This window comes from Triticum aestivum, chromosome 3A (genome assembly GCF_018294505.1).
Source record: "Triticum aestivum cultivar Chinese Spring chromosome 3A, IWGSC CS RefSeq v2.1, whole genome shotgun sequence".
Lineage (NCBI taxonomy): Eukaryota > Viridiplantae > Streptophyta > Magnoliopsida > Poales > Poaceae > Triticum > Triticum aestivum.
Window position 1 is genome coordinate 623,499,768 of NC_057800.1, and position 22,171 is coordinate 623,521,938.

General features: G+C 47.3%; 1 protein-coding gene across 1 annotated transcript; it reads left to right on the forward strand.

Annotated features, from left to right (window-relative positions):
- Positions 1–20,107: 20,107 nt before the first annotated feature.
- On the forward strand, positions 20,108–21,007 carry LOC123058809 (zinc finger protein 6-like). The gene has a single exon (XM_044481484.1). It carries the CDS (start codon positions 20,168–20,170, stop codon positions 20,903–20,905), a length of 738 nt encoding a protein of 245 aa, XP_044337419.1. The 5' UTR covers positions 20,108–20,167; the 3' UTR covers positions 20,906–21,007.
- Positions 21,008–22,171: the final 1,164 nt, after the last annotated feature.

The window sequence follows — 22,171 nt, forward strand, 5'->3', positions numbered from 1 at the left end:
GATTATGCTCCGGGTTAAAAATTCTTGTAAGCCGGCACTTGATCATCCTTAAGTCCTTGTCATTTCCTTTTTCTGGACAGTCCGGGTCAATAGACCAGCTTCATAATCAATTTGCTGACATGGGTTTCTCACACAAATATATTGTGAAGAATATTTGATTCAGCTCCCAATGCTTAACAAAAATATTGGTCTTGAAATACTAATCTGATTTTCAGCCGGCTTGTAGAACTTGCCGGTTTATCATTGCCAAAAATATCCGGTTTGTAAAGGGGTTAAGCTATGATCCGAATACGATCAAAGTCGGACCCAAAAGGGGTTAAGCTATGATTCGAATACGATCAAGAAGCCCCCTAGTGAGTTTGGCATTGTGCCGGTCAAGACGGTACCGACAACTATGTTCTCTTTGGTTCGAATACGACCTATGTTTGAACAGGAAGCCCCCAAATGACCTTTACAGCCCAGCCTATAAGCCGGATCAAAGGGTAGTCATAGTTATGCTCAGTGAGCAGGAAGCCCCCATGTATTTTGTAACAAGGCGTATAAGCCGGATCGGATACCCATGTTTGAACTGCGCATCATGGCAACAGGTCCTCTTCGGCAACCTTTAACTTTTTGCAAGAGATAAATTCTTCTTGAACCGGGATTTTGAACCGGATATTGAGAGTTTTAAAGCTTTGTGGGAGACATGTTTACCTTGAGCCGGATTTTGAACCAGAATCCTTCTTTTTAAACCGGAAATTTTCCGACGGCCTCAAAATATTCGCCAATAAGGCAGTAGCCTCTGGGGCTGGGTTATTTTTCCCTCCACTGACCCGGAGTTCTTGACTTGCTTTAAGCTGTCAGTCATTTACCGAGTCATGTCATCGTAGCCCCCAAGTCTCAAGGCGACTCGAGGAGTTGTCTTGAGATTCTTCATATTTGACTGTGATATAAACCGGTATGAGTTATTTAACACCTCAGTTATATAATAGTCCCTTTTGCAGTAGACATTTTGTCTTGCATTGGAGAACTTCACAAGACAGAGTAATTGCTCTTTTTAAAGAAAGCAATATGTAATATAAAAATATACTAGATGGATTTCACCTGATATGTTAGGCCGGAAGTTATCCGCCGCGAAGTTGGTGATCACTATGGTAAAGCTGAAGTTAATCACGGGCAAGTCGATCGCGGGAGCAGACAGATGAGTCAGCCGCGGCGTTGTAAGCCGGTGCAGACGAGCAAGTTGTCCTCCGCATTGTAAACCGATGCGGACGTGTGAACCGCCACGAGGTCAGATGGGCGAGTCGTTCGTGGCGTTGTAAGGCGGCGGACGGGTGAGTCGGCCACGACGTTGTAAGCCGGTGCGGGAGTCTGTTGAGTAAGGACGCCCACCTGTGCCGAATGATGTTGGCACGCCTCCATCTCCGTGGCATAATACCACTTTGTAATGGATAATTCTCCTGCATATAAAATACCGCATGGCAAAGTAATTTTGTTTGGATGAAATAATATGTGTTTAAAAATAAATAAAATAAATAGCACCTGATTCGTCCAGACGACCGTTGACCCGTATATAGGGTGTGTAGATGACTTCTGATAATTTTTGACCATTATAATCTGACAAGAGGCCCCTCAGAACAACCATTCAAAAGAAACACACGGTCGGGTGTTTGACTGGTATCCTTGGTGTCGGTGTCTAAACCGGCGGATCTCGGGTAGGGGGTCCCAAACTGTGCGTCTAAGGCGGATGGTAACAGAAGGCAGGAGATACGATGTTTTACCCAGGTTCGGGCCCTCTTGATGGAGGTAAAACCCTACATCCTGCTTAATTTATTCTTGATGATATGAGTATTACAAGAGTTGATCTACCACGAGATCGAAGAGGCTAAACCCTAGAAGCTAGCCTATGGTATGATTGTATGTTGTCCTATGGACCTAAACCCTCCGGTTTATATAGACACGGAGGAGGCTAGGATTACATAAGGTCGGTTACAAAGGAGGAGATATACATATCCGTATTGCCTAGCTTGCCTTCCAAGCCAAGTAGAGTCCCATCCGGACACGAGATGAAGTCTTCAATCTTGTATCTTCATAGTCCAACAGTCCAGCCAAAGGATATAATCCGGCTGTCCGGATACCCCCTAATCCAGGACTCCCTCAGTAGCCCACGAACCAGGCTTCAATGACGATGAGTCCGGTGCGCAGTGTTGTCTTCGGCATTGCAAGGCGGGTTCTTCTCCATATTTCAAACATTTGTAAAGCAGTGTCCGGTCCCATAAATGTTTGGACCTCTTGGCTTCTGTGCCCAATAAGGGCTATCTCCCACGCGTCAAATGAATACGAGGCACCAGGGCGTTTTTACATTTGCCCCCCTAGCCAGATAAATAAATTGTCTATTAAAAGGATGGGGATTCTCAGATCCGATCCATACCATCCTCCCCCAGCGAGAATCCGTCAGAGCGTGCTTCAGAAAGATCCATTCCAGCATGGCCGACCTCCGCAACTCCTCCTCCGCCCCCGTAGCCCTAAGCCCGGTGATTGGGAGAGATGTTCAGTCCCACACAGTCGATTAATCGAACTACAGACTAAGAGATTTCTCCCTCCAGCATACATGGTGCCCGTTTGAGCCGGGCTTGCCACCTACAATGGCGGGGAGCAAGCGGAGAGTTTTCCCAGTCCCTCTACGGGGGAGCGGGTCTGCATTATTCCTTATTTATTAAGGGGACTCGGATTTCCAATTCATCCGTTGCTCCACGGGCTCCTGGAGTTCTACGGCCTCCAATTACACAATTTCACCCCTGCCTCCATTCTACACATCGCTGGCTATGTTGCTCTCTGCGAGTTGTTCCTGGGCTGCAAGGCTCACTTCGAGCTATGGAAAAGGCTATTTTGCCTCATCCCTCGCACACAGAGGGGGTAACTTTATCAAGTGGGCGGAGCCGAAATATGGCGCATCGCCGGAACCGGATACCTGTCCGGTACCCCGAAGAAGTCGTCCGAAGACTGGCCTTCGGAATGGTTTTATATGGAGGACGTTCCCCTTTCGGACCCTGTTCGGCGGGGTCTTCCTGAATTCAGCAATGCTCCTCTGAAGAAACGCCGAAGTTGGCGCCCACGAAGCCCCCAGGAGGAAGACAATGGAGAAGTCCTTTACCTGATGAACCAGATTAAAGCACTGGCTCAATCAGGATTGACAGTAATCGAAGTTATGTCGATTTGCATAATGTGGGGAGTGCAACCACTTCAATATCGTGGGCACCCCTTGTGGTGTTTTAACGGGGCGGATGATGCCACCCGCTGCGGGCGTAACGGTCCGGACAATGCTGTCGCTTTAGCAAAAATTCTGTCCGAATTGTTCAGGGGAGAGGAAGAGGAGTTCATCCGCATCAAGCCACGGGATGGATTCTCCATGTACAATCCTCCAAGCTGGGTAAGTTATATCTCCTTACTCCCATTCTTCCCGCATTCTTTGTCGTAAGTATTCACCTTGCCATTTTGCTGCAGGAACTGTGAAAAGCCATAAAGGAGGTCAGCAGCCCCTCTCCACAACCAGAGGACCCTGACCGGGCCCTCGACTCCGGACTCGAAGACGATCCGGTTATATTCGTGGAGCTGATAGACCGGCAGTTCTATCAGTTAAGCTGTGATGATGCCATGGTGGCCATTATGGCCGACTATCCCGGACTGCTTTCTGCATCGCACATAAGAAAAATCAAAAAATCCCAACTCCAAAAACTAGGATCCCCTTTTAGACACTTCACCTACCATATACATATGGCGTTTTTACAGGGAAGGCATTCGGGACGCCCTGCCGAACCCGCAGCAATTGCCAACAAGAGGCACCGAGGCCGGGCAGGCCAAAAAGGAAGGCGGTTAGGACGGAGACGCTGGCGCAAAGGTATAGCAGAAACCCCGCTCCGTGGTTGTCGTCTTTCTTCAAATGTAATGACGCCCGTGTTTCTTTAACAGAAAAAACGCTCGCCGGAATATGTCCGACGATGTTGTTAATCACGCTTCCACCAGTCGGGCGCCAGGACCGGACATAGAGGCAGAAGCCGATATGGTGCGGGCACCAGATAACCCCCCTACAGAGGATGCAGATAGATTATCCGCCACAAATTCAGGAGTGGAAAGCGCTATGAATCATAGGCACCACCGGGCCGTACTCCGCGACGCTTGTTTCTCACCAGAGGCATTTGATGCCTTCAATTCTGGAGAGGCGTACCTCCGTGCTGCTCAAGATGGTCTAGCCAGAGCCACGGATCAGTATGTAAAGGATGTACGGGTAAGTAAATCTGATGATTATATGTATCAGTAGCCCCTGAGACTTGAAACAATTAACAGAACTGATTTAAGGATCATCTTTATTGTGCAGGTTCTTACAGAGAAGAATACTTGGCTGTCACAGGAGCTGGAGGAATGCAAGACCCAACTGCGGGCCGCTGTTGCCGCATTGAAGGAACCGAAAAAGTCCCCCGCTGGTAACATTTACTTTGAAGAATGATGGTTACCATATAGTGTGCGGCGTGGCTGCAGATCTAACAATAGATGTTGCAGATGAATCCGGAGAAAATCCGGAGGACCAGCATGTCGTGCGACAGCTAAAGGCTGGCGAACGCATGCTGACTGAGGTCAGGCGAGAGAAAAACAATCTCCAAGACGCCAATACCAAGCTGAGCGTGGAACTGAAAGACGTTCGAGCCCAGCTTGCAGACTCTGAGAAGGAGAATAAGCGGCTTCGGCGCGGCATTTTCAGTAAGTGCTTGAACGAATCCTTTTGAAGGAGTTCAGCGAAGAAGCCGACTAACAGCATTATGTCTGTAGGTATGCTGACGGGTCGTCCCGCGGAGGAAATGCCCGGGTCTGCGTGTGATCTTCTATCCGAGCTCTCACAATTGCACGAACAAGTTCGGCAGGTGATGCAAGGTGTTGCCCAGGCCTTGTGGCCATCCGTCTCCCTGCCAAAAGGCGTTGCAGAGCTTACGGAGAAGCTCAAGGAGCACGGCGGCGCTTCCGATTATGGAAGATATCGGCCTGCCGTCAAGGTGCCAGGGAAGCCTGGGCCATGGTGAAGACGCGGTATACCAAGGTTGACCCAAATCACATGGCCGAGGTCGGACCTGTGGGGCCCGACGGAAAAGAGATCCCCATTAGCTTAGTTTATGGGCAAGTAGAATTAGCCGCAAAGTACTCCCAACAGGATTGTAGGCTAGACCGCCTGTTGGATGGTATAGAAGAGGAATTTAGTCAGTCTGCATGACTATGTAATTAAAGTGACATGTATAATGCCTTCTAGCCGTATTGTAGATCATTTGTCATGGCGGACTTTTTCGCTTCAACCTCGGGACCCGATAGTCCGGAGTGTATCCGAATACCCGCTCAGTTATATAAGAACCGGGGTATGCGTGGAGACCAGGCGTAGGGGTCATTAGTGCTTGAACAGACAAGTGCCCAACTAGTTATGTTATATTACATGGGTAGTAAGAAACATCTTCCAGGGAGAATAGTTCCGTTAAGGGTTCCTTTCCCTGGGTACGCATGCCCTAAAGTGCATGTCCGGACTGCGATAGGAAACGCAGGAAAAAACATCTGGGGGCACATATGGAAAATAAATAAAAATCATCTTTTGTTCACCGACCGAATATTCCCTTAAGAACGCTAGCTTTCGGCTTCACCCAGTCTGAGGTATACATCCGGCTGACCCGGCAGTAACAATCGCAGAGGTGCTCCCCTTATGCCCTAGCCGAATTAACGGGAACGTAGGGCATAAATACAAGAGCCAGGCAACCCAGCTTGGCCAAAACTTAAGTCATATCGATGCATATAATGGCGAAAAAAGGTACATGCGGAAGTATAACACATGTGCGGGGCATGAGGCCCAGATAAATAATTAAGCTTTTGTGAAAGAAGCCCCCAGGTATGATGAGCGCGGCTAGCGCATCTATAATGTGCAAGCGAGGCACAAGTTGGCCTTTGAAGGCCTAGAGAAGGAATAAAAGAAAGAAAGAAAAACAAAACAAATAATGTATATGCAAAAAATGGACAGAGGAAGGAGACGAACATAGAGTCCGGCGCTAGGCGTAGAATCTTCGGAGCCTGGCCGCGTTCCATGGGTTCGGCTCGAGTCGATTATTCGATGCATCCCGCAGACGGTACCCTCCACTGGTCAGAACTTGGTCAATAATGAAGGGACCTTCCCATTTGGGCTCGAGCTTGTTCTTTTTCTTATCCGGCAGGCGTAGAACTAATTCACCAACGTTATAAGTTTTGGCCCGTACTTCTCTGCTTTGGTATCCGCGAGCCTGTTGCTGATAAAATGCGGAACAGGCTTTTGCCACGTCACGCTCCTCCTCCAGGGTGTCCAGACTGTCATGCCGATCGAGCTCGGCTTCTCTTTCTTCGTACATGCGCATTCGAGGTGAGTCATGAATTATGTCACAGGGCAAGACTGCCTCTGCGCCGTACACCATAAAGAAGGGTGTATATCCGGTACTACGATTCGGCATGGTCTGCAGCCCCCAGAGTACGGAGTCGAGCTCCTCTACCCAGTGCGTGTTAGACTCCGTTAAGGACCGCACTAACCTGGGTTTAATGCCGCTCATTATAAGACCGTTTGCTCGCTCAACTTGGCCATTGGTTTGTGGGTGATAGACTAAAGGATAATCGAGCTTGATGCCTATTTTGTTGCACCAGAGTTTTACCTCATCGGCCGTGAAGTTCATGCCATTGTTAGTGATGATGCTGTGGGGGACGCCATAACGGTGTACGACCCCGGATATGAAGTCTATCACCGGTCCGAATCCGGTTGTTTTAATAGGTTTGGCTTCTATCCATTTGGTGAATTTATCCACCATGACCAGTAAGTATTTTTTCTTGTGGGTTCCCCCTTTAAGGGGTCCAACCATGTCAAGCCCCCAGACCATGAAGGGCCACGTAATGGGGATTGTTTGGAGGGTGGTGGGTGGCATGTGGCTTTGATTTGCAAAAAGCTGGCAATCGGCGCAGCGTTGGACCAAGTCCTGTGTGTCTGCCCGGGCCGTCGGCCAATAGAATCCTGTACGGAAGGCCTTGCTTACAAGAGCCCGGGCTGCGGCGTGGTGACCGCCGAGTCTGGCGTGAATTTCTGCCAAAAGGTTCCGCCCTTCCTCTTCAGAGATGCACCTTTGAAGGACTCCGGTAGTGCTTTTTTTATACAGTTCTCCCTCATGGACCCTGTAGGCCTTAGATCGCCGCGCTATGCAGCGTGCCTCATTTTGGTCCTCTGGAAGTTCCTGCCTAGTTAGGTAGGCCAGGAATGGTTCTATCCACGGGGTTATGATGGCCATCATTACATGGGCTGAAGGTGTTGTTTCGGTGGCAAAGCCTCCGATTATGTCAGAGTGTTCGGTATCGAGTGTTGTGGCCCGGTCCGGACTAATATTGTCGGTGTCCCCCTCCCATACCACGGATGGCTTAAACAACCTCTCTAAAAAGATGTTGGGGGGACCGCATCACATTTTGTGCCGATGCGGGCGAGGATATCCGCCGCCTGATTGTTTTCCCAAGCCACATGGTGAAATTCGAGCCCCTCGAACCGAGCTGACATCTTTAGGACAGCGTTACAATAGGCCGCCATCTTCGGATCCTTGGCATCAAAGTCTCCATTTATTTGGGGTATTGCGAGGTTCGAATCCCCACGCACCTCCAGACGCTGAATGCCCATGGAAACTGACATCCAAAGACCATGTAACAGGGCTTCGTATTCGGCTGCATTATTGGAGTCTGTATACAGTATCTGCAGTACGTATTGAATTGTATCTCCGGTTGGGGACGTCAGGACGATGCCATCCCCCAGTCCAGCCAGCATTTTGGAGCCGTCGAAGTGCATAATCCAATTGGAGTATGCGCACTCTTTAGGGAGTTCGGCTTCCGTCCATTCGGCGACAAAGTCGACCAATACTTGCGATTTAATGGCTCGCCGAGGTTTGTATATTATGTCAAACGGGAGGAGCTCAATGGCCCATTTGGCAATCCGGCCCGTGGCATTGCGGTTGTTTATAATATCATTGAGTGGCACCTCCGAGGCTACTGTAATCGAACACTCTTGAAAGTAGTGTCGCAGTTTCTGGGATGCCATGAATACCGCATAGGCTATCTTTTGATAATGTGGGTACCGTGATTTGCATGGAGTGAGGACAGTGGATACATAATATACCGGCTTTTGAAGATGGAATTTATGTCCGTCCGCTTCTCGTTCGACGACGAGCACTGCGCTTACAACTTGATGAGTTGCCGCAATGTATAATAGCATTGGTTCGCCGATGTTTGGCGCGGCCAGGATTGGGTTGGTTGCCAGTATGGCTTTTATTTCTTCCAATCTGGCTGTGGCAGCATCCGTCCACTCAAAGTGTTCAGTGCGCCGAAGGAGGCGATAAAGGGGTAATACCTTTTCTCCTAAGCGGGAGATAAAGCGGCTTAGAGCCGCCACACATCCAGTTAACTTCTGGATTTGTTTGAGGTCTGTTGGGGTAGCCAACTGTGACAAAGCTCGGATTTTGGCCGGATTAGCTTCAATACCTCTACTGGAGACAATGAAACCCAGGAGCTTTCCGGCTGGTACGCCGAAAACGCATTTTTCCGGATTGAGCTTGATGTCGTATGTTCGGAGGTTGTCGAATGTGAGCCTCAAGTCGTCTATCAGAGAGTCGACGTGCTTGGTTTTGACGACCACATCATCTACGTATGCCTCTACTGTTTTGCCGATTTGTTTCTCCAGACATGTCTGAATCATGCGCTGATATGTTGCGCCGGCGTTTTTGAGCCCAAAAGGCATTGTGTTGAAACAGAAGGGACCGTATGGTGTGATGAATGCCGTTGCGGCTTGGTCGGACTCCGCCATCTTGATTTGGTGGTAACCGGAGTATGCGTCGAGGAAACACAATGACTCGTGTCCTGCGGTAGCATCAATAATTTGATCGATGCGGGGGAGGGGGAAGGGATCCTTTGGGCAAGCTTTATTGAGGTCCTTGAAATCGACACAAAGGCGCCAGGATTTATCCTTCTTTGGTACCATCACCAGGTTTGCTAGCCAGTCCGAGTGTTTTATTTCTCTGATGAATCCGGCCTCCAATAACTTGGCTAGTTCCTCTCCCATGGCCTGTCTCTTAGGTTCGGAGAAACACCGAAGAGCTTGCTTGACCGGCTTGAATCCCTTTAGGATATTGAGGCTATGCTCGGCCAGCCTGTGTGGGATTCCTGGCATGTCTGAGGGATGACAAGCGAATATGTCCCAATTATCGCGCAGGAACTCTCGTAGTGCGGCGTCCACGGCGGGGTTTAACTGTGCCCCGATGGAGGCTGTTTTTGTAGGGTCCATTGGGTGGACTTGGAATTTGACTATTTCATCCGCTGGTTTAAAAGAGGCGGACTTGGATCTCTTGTCGAGTAGCACGTCGTCCCTGTCCACTGTGGAGCGTAGCGTGGTTAATTCCTCGGTCGAGAGGGCTTCGGATAATGCCTCGAGGGCCAGTGCGGCTGTTTTATTTTCGGCGCGGAGTGCTGTGTCCGGATCACTGGCGAGAGTGATGATTCCGTTGGGCCCGGGCATTTTGAGCTTCATGTACCAATAATGGGGTACGGCTTGGAAGATCGTGAACGCCTCAAGTCCTAAAAGGGCGTGGTATCCACTGCTGAACGGGGCCACTTAAAATGTAATTTCTTCGGACCTATTGTTCTCTGGCGTACCGAATACCACATCTAGTGTGATTTTCCTAGCGCATCGTGCTTCCCGACTGGGTATGATTCCTCTCAAGGTTGTGCTACTTTGCTCAATGCGGTTCCAGTCTATTTCCATTTTTTGAAGAGTTTCCTCATAGATGAGGTTTAATCCGCCGCCGCCGTCCATGAGTACTTTGGTGAGTCTAAAGCCGTCCATGATTGGACTGAGGACCAGTGTGGCTGGTGCTCGGGCTTTTCGGAATTTAGGTTCGTCACTGGCATTGAAGGTAATAGCCGTGTCACTCCATGGATTTATTGCTGCTACGTGGCAAATTTTGGCAATGCTGCGGAGTGTTCGCTTGCGCCTATTATTTGATGCGAAGGTCTCAAAGACTGTTAATACCGTATTGTTATCCACGGGATGGTGCTCTGTGGCATTTGGGATAAGAAGATCATCACCAGTTTTGGCCACCTATCGGAGTATCCAACATGCTCTAAGGCCGTGCGTTGGTATTGTATCCACTGTGCTATGAATTTTGCAGGGTCCGTTAAGCCATCCCTCCAATACGGTTCCGTGCCCTGTAGAGGGTTTTTGCTTCTTTGTAATGAACTCGGGTGTCTTATGATAGTGCACCCTTTTACGTCGGACTGGGTGCATATACAGAGCCGGATTATCCCAAAATTTCGTTTCGGTTTTCCAGGCACTTTCCATCGCACAGTACTTCCATACTATGAATGCCAAGTCGGCGAAGCATGATATGTCACGGCGACTTATGGCGTTAAGGATTCCCTTGTCCGTGCAGTTATTGCAGAAAAGTGAGACTGCGTCTTCTTTGCGGCAGTCCTTAACCTTGTTCATCACAAGGAGGAATCTGGCCCAATAATGATGTACTGTTTCACGGGGCTCTTGCCTGATGTGGGAAAGATCATTTATGTCTGGGTGGGTGGGTCGATTTGAGTCCGGACCCCTACCCGATCTAAGACCCAGGGGCCGAGGGGTTTCCGATCTTGGAAGTTCAGATTCCGGTATGTTGCCCGATGAGTCTGGCCCGCTGCCTGACTCTAGGTTCAGGGTTTGGGTGATGTCCACCCGTAAACGGGTATCCGGCTCAGAGAGCTCAGGAATTCGGACATAGTTAGTCCTCAAGATAGAGGGAGAATCGCCGCATTGTTTCTCCACCACCGCAACATGATGGGTGACTGATACGTCTCCAACGTATCTATAATTTTTGATTGCTCCATGCTATATTATCTACTATTTTAGGCAATATTGGGCTTTATTTTCCACTTTTATATTATTTTTGGGACTAGCCTATTAACCGGAGACCCAACCCAGATTTGCTGTTTTATGCCTATTTCAGTGTTTCGAGGAAAAGGAATATCAGATGGAGTCAAAACGGAACGAAATCAACTGGAGAAGTTATTTTTGGAAGGAAACCCACCTAATGGACTTGAACCCCACGTCAGAAGATACGGGAGGTGCTCACGAGGGTGGGGGGCGCGCCCCCTGCCTCGTGGGGCCCCCGTAGCTCCACCGATGTACTCCTTTCACCCATATATACCGTCGTACCCTAAAACTTCCAAAACATAAGATAGATCGGGAGTTCCGCCGCCGCAAGCCTCCAGAACCACGAAAAACCAATCGGGACCCCTTTCCGGTACCCTGCCGGAGGAGGGATCCATCTCCGGTGGCCATCTTCATCATCCCGACGCTATCCATGACGAGGAGGGAGTAGTTCACCCTCGGGGCTGAGGGTATGTACCAGTAGCTATGTGTTTGATCTCTCTCTCTCGTGTTCTCTCTCGTGTTCCATCTATGGCACGATCTTGATGTATCCCGAGCTTTGCTATTGTAGTTGGATCTTATGTTTCTTCTCCCCCTCTACTCTCTTGTGATGAATTGAGTTTCCCCTTTGAAGTTATCTTATCGGATTGAGTCTTTTATGAACACTTGATGTATGTCTTGTCGTGCTTATCTGTGGTGACAATGGGATATCACGTGCCACTTGATGTATGTTTTGGTGACCAACTTGCGGGTTCCGCCCATGAACCTATGCATAGGGGTTGGCACACGTTCTTGATTCTCCGGTAGAAACTTTGGGGCACTATTTGAAGTACTTTTATGTTGGTTGGATAAATCTGAGATTGTGTGATGCATATCGTATAATCATGCCCACGGATACTTGAGGTGACAATGGAGTATCTAGGTGACATTAGGGTTTTGGTTGACTTGTATCTTAAGGTGTTATTCTAGTAAAAACTCCAGGGTTGTTTGTGACACTTATAGGAATAGCCCAACGGATTGATTTGAAAGAATAACTTTGAGGTGGTTTCGTACCCTACCATAATCTCTACGTTTGTTCTCCGCTATTAGTGGCTTCGGAGTGACTCTTTGTTGCATGTTGAGGGCTCGTTATATGCTCTATCTATGTTATTATTGTTGAGAGAACTTGCACTAGTGAAAGTATGAACCCTAGGCCTTGTTTCCTATCATTGCAATACCGTTTACGCTCACTTTTACCACTCGCTACCTTGCTGTTTTTATAATTTCAGTTTACAAAAACCTATATCTACTATCTATTTTGCACTTGTATCACCATCTCTTCGCCGAACTAGTGCACCTATACAATTTACCATTGTATTGGGTGTGTTGGGGACACAAGAGACTCTTTGTTATTTGGTTGCAGGGTTGCTTGAGAGAGACCATCTTCATCCTACGCCTCCTACGGATTGATAAACCTTAGGTCATCCACTTGAGGGAAATTTGCTACTGTTCTACAAACCTCTGCACTTGGAGGCCCAACAACGTCTACAAGAAGAAGGTTGTGTAGTAGACATCAAGCTCTTTTCTGGCGTCGTTGCCGGGTAGGTGAGTGCTTGAAGGTATATCTTTAGATCTTGCAATCGAGTCTTTTAGTTTCTTGTTTTATCACTAGTTTAGTTTATAAAAGAAAATTACAAAAAAATAAGAATTGAGTTTGTCTCATACGCTTCACCTTTTTAATATCTTTCGTGAGTATGATGGAAAGGATAATTGTGCTCAAGTGCTAGAAGAAGAAATCTATAAAATGTTTGGCACTAAATATTTGAATGATGAGCATGATTGCAATGTTGTTAGTATGAATTCCTTGAATATCCATGATGCTAATGATATGCAAAGCCACAAGCTTGGGGAGGCTATGTTTGATGAAGATGATATTTTTTATCCCCCAAGTTTTGATGAGCAAATTTATTATGATGAAAGCATGCCTCCTATCTATGATGATTATTGTGATGACACGTATGCTTTAGAGAATAACGATAACCATGAAACTTGTCATCTTGATCTTAATTTTTAATCACATGATAGTTATTTTGTTGAGTTTGCTCCCACTATTATTCATGAAAAGAATTTTGCTTATGTGGAGAGTAATAAAATTTCTATGCTTATAGATCATGAAAGGAATGCTTTAGGTGTTGGTTATATTGTTGAATTCATTCATGATGCTACTGAAAATTATTATGAGGGAGGAATATATGCTTGTAGGAATTGCAATAATATCAAGTTTCCTCTCTATGTGCTTAAAATTTTGAAGTTATGCTTGTTTTACCTTCCTATGCAAGTTGATTCTTGTTCTCATAAGTTGTTTGCTCACAAAATCTCTATGCATAGGAAGTATGTTAGACTTAAATGTGCTAGTAATATTCTTTATGATGCTCTCTTTATGTTTCAATTCTTATCCTTTATGTGAGCATCATTGAAATCATCATGCCTAGCTAGGGGCGTTAAACGATAGCGCTTGTTGGGAGGTAACCTAATTTTATTCTTGTTCCTTGCTTTTTGTTCATGTTTAGTAATAAATAATTCATCTAGCCTCTGTTTAGATGTGGTTTTATGCTTTTAATTAGTGTTTGTGCCAAGTAGAACCGTTGGGAAGACTCGGGGAAAGTCTTTAAGATCATGCTGTAAAAAACAGAAACTTTAGCACTCACGAGAATTGCTGCCATTTTTATTTGAAGAGTGCTATTTAGTTAATTATTTTTGCAGATGATTAATAGATAAATTACTCAGGTCCAGCAATTTATTTGAGAATTTTATGAGTTCCATAAGTATACGTTTGATCCAGATTACTACGGACTGTTCTGTTTTTGATAGATTCTGTTTTTCATGTGTTGTTTACTTATTTTGATGAATTTATGGCTAGTAAAATAGTTTATAAACCATAGAGAAGTTGGAATACAGTAGGTTTAACATCAATATAAATAAAGAATGAGTTCATTACAGTACCTTGAAGTGGTGATTTATTTTTTTATACTAACGGAGCTTACGAGTTTTCTGTTAAGTTTTGTGTTGTGAAGTTTTCTAGTTTTGGGCAAAGATTCGATAGACTATGGAATAAGGAGTGGAAAGAGCCTAATCTTGGGGATACCCAAGGCACCCCAAGGTAATATTCAAGGACAACCAAGAGCCTAAGCTTGGGGATGCCCCGGAAGGCATCCCCTCTTTCGTCTTCGTTCATCGGTAACTTTACTTGGAGCTATATTTGTATTCGCCACATGATATGTGTTTTGTTTGGAGCGTCAATTTATTTTGTTATGATTTGCTTTCTGTTATTTAGAATAATGTCTTGCATCCTTTATTTTAATAAAATTGGCATTGATAGCCTTTACTATGCTTATGTTAGAAGTCCACATATTGCTGTTTGAAAACAGAAAGTTTACCGCTGTTGCAATAAGTCCCTAGAAAAGTCAGAATGCGATAAAATGTTGAAACCTTTTTCATATTAATCTCTGATAAATTTAATACAGTGGGTATTTTTTTCATAATTTTTGGAGCTAGGAAGTATGGATGTTGCAGCATTCTTTACAGACTATCCTGTTTAGGCAGATTGCTGTTATGTTTGCATTGTTTGCATATGTTTGCTTCTTTAATAATTCTATTTGAGGATAGGACTATTAAATATGCAGAGGAATTTAGTATGAAATGTTGTATCTTCATAGTCCAACAGTCCGGCCAAAGGATATAATCTGGCTGTCCGGATACCCCCTAATCCAGGACTCCCTCACTTGGCGTGAGAGGAGTTCCTTTCCTCAAAAAGTGCTTTCGGAGACTGTCATTGTAAGTCCTTGCATTCTTAACTGCTCAATCTTGTCATGCAGTTTTATACAGGAAAACAGTAGTAACAGCCAGTCAACTCCACACGCATATTCCTGAGTGCTGCTGTTGTTGCGAGGGGAGGCCGCAGCGACGACGGGCCGGCTCAACGCGGTAGCAACAACAGAGGCTCTGAGTGAGGAAGCGAGGCTGTAGCGGTGATTTGGAGAAACTGCAACCACGCAACATATGCAGTAGCGAGGCTCGTCGGCAGCTGACGCGGAATCAAAACCAGCAAGGAGCAGGTGGCCCACGTCGACTTGCGTAGAACTGAGGTCGCATCGGTTTAGGGGCGGCTCGCGAGCAGAGATGGCTTGAGGCCGTAGAGACGACACGCTGATCGCGGGGCGTCTCAACGGCTGCCGCGAGGCAAATCCATGGCGGCGGCTTAGCGCAGGCGAGCCCGCAACAGCGAGGCGGAGGCGACTCAAAGCCATGGCGGGTCGGAAGAACGCGTCAGCGGGTCAAGACTACGGCTACGGGGCGGCTCAGCGCGAGGCCGCGGCCTGATTCCATGGCGATTTTGAATTGATACCTCAGTAGGTGAGCGGCGAAGCAATGGACACGGAGCCAGCCGGCCATGGGCGGCTCAACGGAGGCGGCCCAGCGCTCGGTACGGGAGGCGGCCGGCGCACCTGCAATGGCGACTTGCGGGAGGTGACCGCAGGAGAGTCAGGCACAACAACAGCCGGTGAAGGCGGCTTGACAGCGGAGGCGCGCCGACAGAAGCGCGCAGCTCGACGCGAGGTCCGTGCGGGGGCGGCTCAGACAACGGCGGCTTACATCCCAACACTACAGGGCTATACGGAGTCGAGTCAAGTCAGCTGGAGCGAGGCGAGTCGTTCAGCAAGGCGAGGCGAGGTCAGGGCAAGATGGGCCACAATTGCCGAGGTCAAGTCCGCGATCTCCCCCCCTCGTTGGCTCCCCTTTTTTTTTCTCGCTGACTCATAGTATTTTGACCTTTGACCACTTGCGTATTAGCAACATCATCTAGTATCATGATGGATTGTCTGACCACATAATAACTTCAGTCTTCTTGGTGTATATTTTCTGTATAAATTTGCAAAGGCAGATCCGATCTGGTCGCTCCCCCTGTAGCAGTTTTGGCCAATAGAAAATTTGTAGATCAACTTTGGCCAACTCGTGGCAGAGTACTAATTTGAAGTAGTAGGATTGCTACTGTTGTCTCGTACAAACAGAGGACACCGCAGCTGGTCTGATCCCTTGCATGTGCATATACGGTGTACCTAACTTGATCGATTGGAGGAAAACAAAGCTTACGGCGACTTGACCATAGCACAAGATGACTTCGCGTCGGCCTCGGTGTATATGTCCCCTAATCCAAAAAGGAAAAAACTACAACGGAAAGTTTTAATCTCGGTCTCGACTACTTTTTTGGACGGTTGCGGCGGAGCGGACGCAACCCTACCTTTCTTGTGATCATAATCTTGTACCTGATGGCTCCAAAGTTTAATCAACACGATGAATACCACCAGCTGCGCTCAAGGTTGTCCGGCCTCGCGTTACCCTGCGCGATTGTTCAAAGCCGGCTCTTCTTCATCCGTCTATTCATGAGCTTCTCGATCCCTAAAGAGATTTCTTCAAGAACTCAACACCATCATACGCAAGCTCTATGGTGGGCGCCAACTGTCGTGGAATTGTCACTGCAGATGTCCTAGTGTGAGGACTTAGTCGTAAGGCCAACGCATCTATGTGGTAACTTGAGAGTGGTTGAACGGGACGAGAGACACGAGGCTTTTACCCAGGTTTGGCCCCTCACGGTGGAGGTAAAAGTCTACATGCTGCTTCATTGATATTGATGATGATGATCACGATTACAAGGGTGTTCTTTCTCGAGAGCTATTGACTTGTCTATCTAAACCTAACTTGTGAAACTTGTGGAACATGTCCCTCTTGGGGAGCCCCGCCCCTCCTTATATATGTTGAAGGGGCGGCTTATATGACTAGTCCTATTAGGATTAGGATTACTCTATTACAAGTGGAGTCCTAGTCTTGCTTCCTTTGTAAGGGAATATTCCTTATGCTTTCCTCTTAAACCGGCCCACCATCATACGAACCGGCATACTGGGCCTTGGGCCTTGTCATCCGTCTGACCCGCACGCCGGTTTATTAACGAGTCTCCAAGATCGGGTAGGTTACTCGTGAGTCGCCAAGCTCCGGGCGGGTCACCAGTGAGTCACCAAGATCCATCCGGGTTATACATCCAGCCGGGTTACACCGTGGGGTATATCCCCGACATATAGTAAATTACAACAAGCACCATGACATACTTTTCTGGTATACCTATAAGTTACTTTTACGATCACCTAGTTATGATCTGACATTTAGCAACCTCAATGTATAACGATCCGGTATGCAGGTTCACCATATTCTCATGGTCTAAATATGCGAATACACATTAACATATCCTTTATATAGATCTAAGTAGTTGATCTCCACTACTAAATTCTCTCAACATACAGACATACTACATCACTACTTACATCACCTCATCAAAGGCCCACCTCAACATGCATCACTACTCATGCCACCTTATCAAAGGCCCACCTCAACATGCATGGTGTTTTTTCATTAATAGTCGATCATCACTTCTCTATATATCTGTCCGCATGCAAAATACTGTCCGCATAGCACTGCAAGACTCTTGCAAGTTCGACCCACATCCTTTCAAATCAGCCCGACCACATGCACATTGTCTACATCACGAGTGAACAACAACCTGTGGCGAATGGCGTGGATAGAGGGTGTACCCACATCCAAGAGTAGAAAGTCCACTTTTTTTTTTGTGAAATAGGGAAATGTGTGACTACTCCTGGGCTTACCCACACCACTTATCCTAGCCATTGTTGAACACTGAGATGTGTGCGTAGTTATGAGCCATGCAAACGTGTTTGCAGGTTGTGGGTGTTTCAAAACATGGGGTTGACTCGATGTTTTGAGCCGGGTGGCTAGCTAGGTTATAGGAAGGTTGTTGCTTTGTGGCCAAAATGAGGCCGAACCAGGCTCTCTCTTCTCTCTCCTAACTCGCTTGCTTCACACATTCTCTCTCACGCTCTTTGTCTGAAAATGTCAATTGAATACTCTCTCTCCTAATTTTTGACGCACCATACACTCTAATTTTGAGCAACATGTGGATAAAGAAGAAACAATCATGTGAGAGAAGAGGAATCTCCACTCGGTAAACAACACCTACGCACACGCAAAGTATTGTTCGCATAGCACTACAAACCCCCGACCTTTTTTTGATAAAGGGTGGTTTTTATCCACTCAAATAGAGCATCAAGAAGATACAAACATAACGAGCACACACTCGGCCTCTGTATAGTTAGGATGCACACAACCAATACCAGTGAACACATATACACAAAAACACCCACAAAGTCATATAAGACCGAAGCTATGTGTTGGCGAGACCCCCCCCCCCCCCAAAGCGACCAGATCGCGATTGACAAACTACAACAATGACCATATCCGCACCAACCGACTCATGACATTACATGGACAACGAAGTTCTTCAGCAGCAAGATCCAACCACTCAAGGCCAGATTCTAGGTTTTCACCTTGAAGAATCAGTCTAAGCATGTACGAACAATGCCTTCAACAAGGTAACGATGAAAAAACATTGCCATTACCAGGCCAGACCTAGGTTTTCACCCCGGAGCTTAAGACCAGGTGCTCGAGAAGCACCACCATCGAAGGCAATCATGTGTCGTCGCCACCGCTTTTCCGCCACCCCAACAGCTACCCGCGATGTACCGCCGCTGCTGCACAACCATCCCTCTACATCAATTCGTTGTCTATAGCTTGCATCTTCTCGCCAAAGTCAATCACTGAACCTGAAGATCGGTGGCCACCGTAATCCGCAGCAAGGTTGCCGTCGCAGGTCAGAGTAATAAGGACCAATCCGACAGCGAAGCACACCACTGCAGACTACCACTTTGCCAAAGAGAGCTCTCTGCACAGGCCCATCGGCCTAAGGCTGACATTGCTGGAGCTAGAGCACAAAAGGCAGATCATCATCACCGACGGGCGCTTGCGGAGCCCGGTCGTTGCTAGATCAGGAGCACATAGCCGCCTGCAAGCGGACAAGGTTGTCTCAGCATGCGAATCCCTTGGATCTGGAAGCCGAGCAACTGATCCAGCCGCCGGTGCTCCTTGCGCCGCCACACCCACACAGCCGATCCGCTATGCAGGCCGCACCAGCCAACCACCTCGTCCGCCACCAAAGGAAACGGAGGGAACATCAACCCATGGCGAACGGTGTAGGTAGGATGTTGCTTTGTATGACAGAGCCATGATTCACACATAGAGGGGACAAGTTTGCTAATGGAGGAGGCAAAGTTCTTATGGAGTGATTTTTTTGTAACAACAACCAGTAGTAACAAAGAAAAACAATTCATTAGGGGGGCGGGGGGGGGGGGGTCTAGCCTCCCCTCGCCCCCTAAATTTGCCCTTTTTGTGGCCACATGGGACCGGACCATGCTCTTTTCTCTCTCTCCTAACTTGTTTGCAAAACACACTCTTTCTCCCATTCATTATGTAAAAAAAACATTGCAACAACAACAACACACACACGCACACACACATACTCTCTCTCTCTCTCCTGCTGGGGGGGGGGGGGGGGGTTGGGCTGAACAAGAAACAATCATGTCAAAGAAAGGGAATGTTCGTCCTGTGAACAACACCCTATGCACACGTAAAATATTGCTCACACAGCAGTGCAAGACTCCTGTAGGTTCAGCCCACTTAAGAGAAATATTATCTAACTAATTAAATGCTCCTTCAAATGCACAGCCGGGCGCCTAGAAGCTTCTTATCAAATAATGTAATTAGTGTGTGAATCTTCTTGTATATGCAAACAATGTTTTTACCACGTGAATCCTCTTAATTTGTTGGCCCATAGACTAATAGAGAGAAGCAAACCTATTCTTAACTTTTTTCTCTACCAATCTATTTCTGAAGTTCTTATATAAAGTGAAAAAATTCTCCTTGGTTGGTACTGAGTATTGACAAGAAGGGAAAGGTGCAGGTAAGCTAATGGGTCTTTCCGTACGTCCTACTTGCGCGGAACTCATGGAACCTTCATGTCACCATCTACAAACGACACAATCGATAAAGATGTCATTCACACCCATACATCGAGCGGTACGAGAATGGCATCCCGGAGGGCCAGCGTAGCGCACAAGCAGACGCACTTTGCCGTTCTAGAACGATGCTACTTTGATATCTCATCTGGAAGGTGGAAGCTTTGGCGTTGCGTGTGACCATCTGCTCAATGTTCACTCACCTACCTCCAATCTTGCTAGGCATGCATGCCCTCCGATTTCTTCCCGTCCCATGCATGACTCCATTTTCTCCGAGCAGGTGCGACTTCCCTCCGCTCCCCGCGCGCTACATAATCTCTCACCTCGTGCATCGCTGACACTTGAGCACCTCAACACTTACGTGTTACCTAGCAAGCTAGCTAGATCATCCATGGCGGACATACGGTGCGACCAGCCCAAGATGACGCCAGCAAGCCCGTCGTCCCTAAGGATCTTCGGCTACGACGTGCCCGGCGGCGCCACCGACGCCGCTGCCGCCGTGCTGACTCCGCCGCCGACGCCGCCGGCCGACGCGCGGAGGTTCGGGTGCCAGTACTGCTCTCGCGAGTTCGCCAACTCGCAGGCGCTGGGCGGGCATCAGAACGCGCACAAGAAGGAGCGGCAGCAGCTGAAGCGCGCGCGCCTGCACGTGGACGCCAGGATGAGCTACTTCGCGCCGCCGCCGGGGCACCTGATCGCCGTGGGACACGCAGGGTCGTCGGCCTACACGCGGGACGCCTTCCACAGATGGGTCTACTTCGCGCACCAGTCAGCGGCGGGCCTGCCGTTCCATGCTCTGCCGGCCGGTGGTGGGTGCCACGCCCAGCCGCGGCTGCTCCAGGAACCAAAGGAGGACTGCGGCAGTGCCGCCATCAGCACCAGCAGTGGTGCTCGTGCCTGCACTCCAGCGGATGACAGCACCGAGGAAGCCTCGGCGATGGGGGTGGGGCTCGACCTCGATCTCAGACTTGCTCCGGCCACGTCATCGTGAAATTGGATAAATCCATCCTCACATGCATGAGTTAACCATGTAATGTAACAAGTTGTCAAGTCCCATCTTCCAAAGTTTATGACCACGTCACTTCTTTCGTTCTCTTGGGAATCCTATTACTCGTTGTCCATTCATTCGGACTTTCATGCGAAGAAATGATCGATGGGTATACATGATGATCATATCTGAAAAATCGTTTAAGAAATTAAATACATCTCAAATATTCTTTCCGGATCATATCATATTGAATATATTAACCATTTTTCAATTGAATTAATCCATAAGTAAATCGTGATAACATTGTTAACAGTATTTGGAACCAAAGATTGCCCAGTATTTAAATTAATCCATAAGAAAAGGAGGCCACCATTTCATACTAACTACTGAACTTGACACCAAATATTTCAATTGTTATTCAATTAAATATTACCTGATCTTTATCAGGGTAACCAGCTACAGACATGCTGCAGGTGATATAGGTACCTCGATATTAGATAATAACCACCATAGCTAGTTATTAAGTGATCTGTTATCATTGTAAATGATAATGTAGTACTCCCCGCAAAAAATGATAATGTACTCGGGCTGTTTAGTGATTAATCAGCATCATAGTATGTGATTAGTTACAAAATGCTAAGATCACGGTAATTATCTTGATGTCCAGTTTAAAGTATCATTATTACACCAATGAAGTTACCCAGTTGTCCATATTATAGTTACTACAGTTGTGCTAATATATGTATCTGGATGTGCGAGCCGGATCCCCTGACGTACGGCCACCTGACGTTGGGCCACTGACGCGTGGGTCCGGGTCCACACGTCAGCGAGTGCGCCGTACGTCAGAGGAGCTGCGTCCCTGGATGTGTAGGTGCGAATTACCTCTTGATACTTGCCACTGTAGACTACAGCTACCACCACACATATGTATGTAGTTTCTCAACTACTCCCTCCTTTCACAAATATAAAATGTTTTGGATATTTCACATTGAAGGACATACGGATTGAAATAAGTGAACGAACACACTAAAATGTATCTGTATATATCAGATTTAGAAAAAAGTTAGAACATACTCCCTCCGTTCCTAAATATTTGTCTTTCTAGAGATTTCAACAAGTAACTACATACGGAGCAAAATGAGTGAATCTACACTCTAAAACATGTCTATATACATCCGTATGTGGTAGTTCATTCGAAATCTCTAAAAAGGCAAATATTTAGGAACGAAGGGAGTATTATATTTGTGAATGGAGAGTATTTAGGTTATA